Source organism: Mus caroli, chromosome 3 (genome assembly GCF_900094665.2).
Source record: "Mus caroli chromosome 3, CAROLI_EIJ_v1.1, whole genome shotgun sequence".
Lineage (NCBI taxonomy): Eukaryota > Metazoa > Chordata > Mammalia > Rodentia > Muridae > Mus > Mus caroli.
Window position 1 is genome coordinate 132,016,462 of NC_034572.1, and position 7,091 is coordinate 132,023,552.

The 7,091-nt window shown below is 39.1% G+C and overlaps 1 protein-coding gene across 3 annotated transcripts in view; it reads left to right on the plus strand.

Moving 5' to 3' along the window:
- Eif4e (eukaryotic translation initiation factor 4E) overlaps window positions 1-2,883 on the plus strand; it is a 28,812-nt gene extending 25,929 nt beyond the window's left edge. For all 3 annotated transcript variants that reach the window (XM_021158454.2, XM_021158453.2, XM_021158452.2), the window contains exon 8: window positions 1,101-2,883. In XM_021158454.2, the coding sequence (XP_021014113.1) occupies window positions 1,101-1,215 (115 nt within the window). In that variant the 3' untranslated portion in view covers window positions 1,216-2,883. The remainder of the gene's footprint in view (window positions 1-1,100) is intronic.
- The last annotated feature ends 4,208 nt before the right edge of the window (window positions 2,884-7,091 follow it).

The window sequence follows — 7,091 nt, forward strand, 5'->3', positions numbered from 1 at the left end:
ACNAAAAAAAAAAAAAAAAAAAAAGAACTTCTCATTGCTTTGTGTGTATGTGAATACATTTTTTAATAAAGAGTTTTTTTAAAAAACCTGTTATGATATCATCTCATACTTAAAAAATACCTGTTTAGAAGAACTGTGATTCTGCCGGGGGTAAAGCTCGGTGAAAGTGGGTCTTTTAGTTTTACTGTTCGTTTTTAAAATGTTCATATTGTTTCCTGAGAATTAAACATTCAGACTTCTTCCAAAGATTAAAAATTAAGTTCTCTGCTCTCTTCTGAGGTGCTTGTTAGCCTTATTTCATACTCACAACCTAGCCTCACAATTTTCATTTTTTATAGCTCTTGGTTTTTTTTTTCAACCTTTAGATGTGCTTCATTCCCTGAAGATTAAACTGTTAATACCTCGACATCCCTCTATCCATCCATTCACCTATCCACGCCTCCAACCCACTTGAGGCAGGATCTTTGCATACCTAGCCCTGGCTGTCTCAGAACTCACTAGAGATATCTGCCTCTGCTCCCCAAGTGCTGGGATTAAAGGCGTGTGCCACAATGCCTATTCCCTTTTTTGGTCTTTTAAGGAGAGATTTCTCTAATACTGCAGATAAGCTTTAGACTCTCTGAATTTAGTTGATAGTCATATAGTTAAACCATATTTAGTTAGTATACATCACATTTTATTTTTAAAGTAATCACAACTAATTTGAAAATTGGTTTGTGAAGTTGGTACATAAAGCAAAATAGAATTCATATGTAAATACAATTTTTATTTTAGTTTTTGAGATAGGCTCTTGCTATGTTAACCAAGCAATTGCTGTGAGCCCATGGACTGATCCTGATTTGCTTGTTACTGATTTAGTAATAATGGTATCTTTTTATAAAAACAAACCTGGTGGGATTATAGGTATCTGTAATGTGATTAAAGTCTGGCTGTGAAAGTAAAGACTAATTTTTAATTTTGCTAGTTAATACTGAAAGAAAATTAACACATTTCGACTTGCATTGCTAATGTAAAGACTAATTTATGATGGATTTATAGAATACATATACTTTTTCTTTTTTAACAAAATATTAATGTTTCTTGTCTCCCATGTCTTGTAGGAGGGTATACAAGGAAAGGTTAGGACTTCCTCCGAAGATAGTGATTGGTTATCAGTCCCACGCAGACACAGCTACAAAGAGCGGCTCCACCACTAAAAATAGGTTTGTTGTTTAAGAAGACACCTTCTGAGTATTCTCACAGGAGACTGCGTCACGCAATCGAGATTGGGAGCTGAACCAAAGCCTCATCAAAGCAGAGTGGACTGCACTGAAGTTGATTCCATCCAAGTGTTGCTAAGATATAAGAGAAGTCTCATTCGCCTTTGTCTTGTACTTCTGTGTTCGTTCTCCTCCCCCACCCCCAATTTTTGCTAGTGTGTCCACTATCCCAATCAAAGAATTACAGTATACGTCACCCCAGAACCCGCAGATGTGTTCCTGGCCGCTCTGTAACAGCCGGTTAGAATTACCATGACACACACATTTGCCTTTCCACAGTATTCGAAAAAGAACTTGCATTTCTATTACCTTAGCAGGAAAGATCTGGTTTTGCTCCACTCCATGCAGGAGCGGACTTTGCTGGTGTGAGAGTCTGAGTACAGCTTTCTAGCAACCTTCTGTTTCCTTTCACAGCATTGTCCTTGCTGTCCTCTTGCTGATGGCTGCTAGATTTAATTTATTTGCTTCCCTCCTTGATAACATTAGTGATTCTGATTTCAGTTTTTCATTTGTTTTGCTTTTGTTTTTTTCCTCGTGTAACATTGGTGAAGGATCCAGGAATATGACAGAAAGGTGGAATAAACATTAAATTTGTGCATTCTTTGGTAATTTTTTTGTTTTTTGTAACTACAAAGCTTTGCTACAAATTTATGCATTTCATTCAAATCAGTGATCTATGTCTGTGTGACCCTAAACATAATTGTGGACTATAAAAATGTAACACCAAAATTACATTCCTAACTAGAATTCGTAGGTCTGCCTTTGTATCTCTATGCTGTACTTTAACACTTTGTATTCCTTAGGTTATTTTGCTTTGGTTACAATGGCTCAAGTAGAAAAGCGGTCCCATCCATATTAAGACAGTGTACAAAACTGTAAATAAAATGTGTACAGTGAATTGTCTTTTAGACAACTAGATTTGTCCTTTATTTCTCCATCTCTAGAAGGAATCTGTACTTCGTATTGCAAGGCAGTCTCTTGTGTCTTCTTAGAGTGTCTTCCCCATGCACAGCCTCAGTTTGGAGCACTAGTTTATTATTATGTTTATTACAATTTTTAATAAATTGAATAGGTAGTATCACATATGTAATTAAACTGATGTGGCTATCTTTTTTAATAAAGTTAAGGCACAGTTTCTCAGCCTTAGGTTAAATAATGTACTTTGACTATGTTAAAGTTCATGAGGATTGGGGTTTTGGTGTATCACCATTTGATAGGAACAGCGGCTAGAAACTGATTGTTGGGTTAAGATGTTTTTACTTAATGGCCAGAAAATTAGCATAAGGAAATGCGTTAGGAACATTAGTGTTACTATCTGAATAAAACACAATAAACAAGTATTAAGAACTACTTATATTGGTCAATTGTTGCAGTATGGTTTTCTGTAAACTTGAAACCTTGATCTATTCTTTGTATCATTTAAAGCAAACATGAAGACATTTTGTCTGCAGCACATAATTGTATAGTTCAGATCCTGTGAGATGAGGTGTGGCTGCTAACGCCGAAGGGTAAGCTGAACTGTGGATAGCACAGTGGAAATCATTGGCTGAGAGAAAAATGCTCTTTAAGTGGTGGTTGTTATGAATTCACACTGATAACTTGATAAAGATCCTTATAAAATACATACGGAATAGCGTTGCTCTTATTATGTACTTCAAGAATGTATAACTGACTGCTCTTGTCGTCACAGATGACTCCCTGTTCAGTGCTTTGGAAATAGCGATGCTCACAATCTCAGCATTCTGTACCTAACGTCTACTGTGTGGATCATTCAGATATGTTCCATCTTTTGACATTGCAACATGATATGGTCTATGTTGGGCTGCATTCCTGGCTGTCTTGTATGAGACCCAGGTTGGATCCCTGAAGCTGATTGATACAGTGTACAGGCATGAAAGTGGCTGGTGATGAGACTTTGTTACCAACATGTGGGATTCTAGTAGTTGTATCAATTAGAGATTAATGCTCATATTCCTTTTAATTCATTTGTAAGAAGTATCAACTTTAGAAGTGAAAAAAGAATCATACAGTTTTTAAAGTTAAAAACTTTGAGTAGGATGTATCTTTGTTACAGAAAGTTGAAATAATTTGTAATGGATGAATAATTATAACGGAAAAATGAAAAACTGGACAGAAGGATTTAGTATATACGATATAGGAATTAAATAACTACAGCACTTACGTCCTTGTGAATAATTCTTAATCACATACTTCCTGAAGATGTAAGACCTAATAGGTTGTAGTAAATTACTTCCAGGTAGATTCAGCTAGTAAGCTAGGCATATAAATAGCCAGCAAAGCTAGTCACAAATAACCATGGAGACTAAGGTACAGCGTTAAAGTATAAATGTTTTTATAGGTGCTCTAAATCACCATCTAAGATAGATGATAGTGTTCAACTTGACAGGAATAGAAGCTCTTGAGTGCTGCTGGAGTTGCATTTACAAGGTTAAATTTAGTACATGGCCTGTATGGTGGGTACATATCTGTAATCACAGTGCTGAGATGGAATGACCATAAGGCCAACCTGGGTTACATAAACCCTTTATCAAAAAGGCAAGGACCAGGAATGTGCTTCCTTGAGAGTGTTTGCCAAGCATGTACTATGTTGTGTGTGATTGCCAGCACTGTCAGGAAGATGAGGTGAGTGTTGGGTCTCTGTGTATCATGTATCTCATGACTCTTCAGTGTGGAGTATTATGGGGCAAGTGGATAGATACTCTCATTTGGCACCAGCCCTCTAAATACACATCAGATTGATGAGTATACCTTGAGGCCAGCCTGGTCCATAGTGCTAGTTCTAAGACAACCAAGGCTACACAAACCCTGTCTCGAAACATTGAATCCAAATGAATCCCACTGTGGGAGGATCCCTAAAAGCCAGCGCATACAAATGCCAGTTTGTAACACCCCCTCCCCTCTAGCTGTGAATTACTAACCCTAAGCTCTGGTCATTCCAGTCGTGGGTTTGGTTTGGTTTTTTGATGTGTATGCATGTTTTATATCATGTGTGGTGCCTGAGGTGGTCAGCAGAGGGCATGAAATCCCTGCAACTGAAGTTAATTAGCACAGTTGTGAGCCACCATGTGAGTACTGGGAATCAACTGCATCTTACACAAAACCAATGACTCTGCTTACTCACTGCAGAGCCATTACTCCAGCCCCATGGCTTTTGTTTATGTGATGGTATGTTCATTTGTTTTTCATGACAGGCCTTCTATAAGTCCAGGCTGTCCTGGAACTCACTGTAGACTAGGCTGGCCACCAGAATAAGTGCTATGATTAAGGTTGTGCCCCCAACACTGTACTTTGGATTTTCTTTCTTTGGGGGAGAGGGGAGCTTGGTGTGGTGGTGCCTGCCTTTAATCCCAGCACTCAGGAGGTAGAAACAGGCACAGCCTTATCTACAGAGGGTAGCTTGATCTACAGAACTATATCTAGAACAGCCAGGGCTACACACAGATTATATATATATATATATATATATATACATATATATATATATATATATATATATTGTTATTTTGAGACAGGTTTTCTCTGTAGTCTTGGCTGTTCTGGAACTCATTCTGTAGACCAGGCTGGCCACCTGCCTCTGCCTCTGCCTCCAGAGTGCTGGGATTAAAGGTGTTCACCACCACTACCACCACCCAGCTTTGTATTCTCAAATTAAGACTCCATGGTCTAGATGGCAATAAATATTTAAATCAATGTAAAAATCACTTGTAGAAAAAATGAAAAACACTATCTTAAAACTTAAATGGGAGAATGCTTATTACCTGTATTTTTTTGTGGGTTTTCTTTCTTTTCTTTTGAGCTTAGGTTCTACACAGCCCAGAATGGCTTTGAACCTGCCTCAGCCTCCCAAATGTTGGGGTTACAGCTGTGTGCCTGCCTTGATCTTGTTTGTTCCTTTTGAGACCTGGTGTCATTTCATATCTCTGGCTGTCATGGAAGTCAGATCATCTTATTGGCAGAGGATTGGAATTAAATGGCATTCACTACCAACCTTGCTTGCTTTTTTGGGGCACGGGGGGATTCTCTAATTGACAAAATAGGGCTTTAAGAAGATTTTTAGTTCTGGCAAGTACTTAATGGGAGTCTCCTGGTGATGGGAGTAAAGTAGGCTACTCTAAAATGGCAAACAGGCATTTAGAACATGTGCAGTGGTATACCTCTTCTCGACTTAAGGGAACAGTTGTGCAGAAAATACTTAGTATATGTGTGAAGCACTGAAGAGGCCGAGGCTGGAAGATGGATATTTCCAGCACATAGCTAACTCGGCTACATACTTACATAATGTGTACTATACATAGCTCCTGTCTCAGAATGGAGTTTAGGTTCGGATTCTTTAAAGGCCACTTACATCCTACATTTTGAGACAGTACTTAAATGCCATTTGTCTTTTGCCATTTAAATTTGCCTAAATATTAGAAAATGAGTCTGTCAGTGACTTCTAATAAATCTGCCTTTTAGAGCTTACTGTGGACACAAATCCCCTGGCAGCTTCACCTGTGACTGTCTAAGGTGATGCCGGATGATTTGGGATCCTTGGGATCCAGGTACTGCTTTCTGAAGCTGTGATAGGTTGTGAAGTATGTGTGAGTCAGTGGGGTCGAGCATGGGAGTCACTGACTGTGGGTGGCTATTTTCTGCCAGTTCCTCCACAGCCACATCTCAAGTGCCTGTTTGCTCTTGGTGGGTAGCGGCAGTCCTGCACACACAGGCAGCACATTCCACCATCTCCCAGAGTTCTTTTCCACAACTGTTGCTACATTGTTTCTTTTTTTTTTTTTGGCTACATTGTTTCTCAAGTGGGCTTTTAAGGTCTTGAATGACATGATGGAGTTCCTTTCAGACAAGTATCTGAAGAGCAGTTGTTTGACAGCAGTTAAGAGTTACTGTTCCTTTTGAATCAGGTAGTGAGATGCACCTGAGTGTTGCCTGTCTGCAGAGATGAAAGCATAAAGCATTGTTTTGCAAAGTTTTTCTTAAAAGTTACAATAAAAAGTACGTTTTGTTTCATGACCCCATTTGTATACGTGTATATACTAAAAGGGTATCACATGTGACGAGATGTTTTCTGTGCCAGTCTTTCTCTCTTCTCTGTTGCCATTGATATCCATGGAGTATACCATAAAAGGTATCCATGCGGTAATGGGGCTGTGGAAGTTCTAAGGAAGTCTGCCTTATTAGTGTTTTATTGTGGTGAAGGAACTCCATGACCATGGCAAGGCATTTCATGGGACTTGCTTATAGTTTCAGAGGTTTATTTCATCATCGTGCAGGGAACATGGCTGCATGCAGGAAGAGACACTTAGATTCCAAGCGCTCACCTAAAAGCTAAGTGTGGCAATGTACAAACACACTTGTAATCCCTTTGTGCTGGCCAGCTGGTCTAGCTGAAAAAGACCCTATGTCAAGAAATAAGACCTCATAAAAGGCTGTGGGAAAGAACCTTCCGGGAGCTGACCTCTGACCCCCACCCCACCCCCAGGCCTGCATTTACACAAATACAAAGTATTTTTAAAAGGACTCTCTTATAATGAGAATTTGAAGCTATTGTGAAGGAAGGACTTGGCTGAATCAGTTGTGTAGAAAATGGTGTATCCATTTTCTCCATTCCTTCTTTACCTTAGCATCCTACCATAACAAAGCATCCTAGTGTTTGGTGCATGTACATATATGCAGATAACACTTTCTCTCTCTCTCTCTCTCTCTCTCTCTCTCTCTCTCTCTCTCTCTCTCTTTCTTTTTTTGGTTTTTCAAGACAGGGTTTCTCTGTGTAGCCCTGGCTGTCCTGGAACTCACTCTGTAGACCAGGCTGTCTAC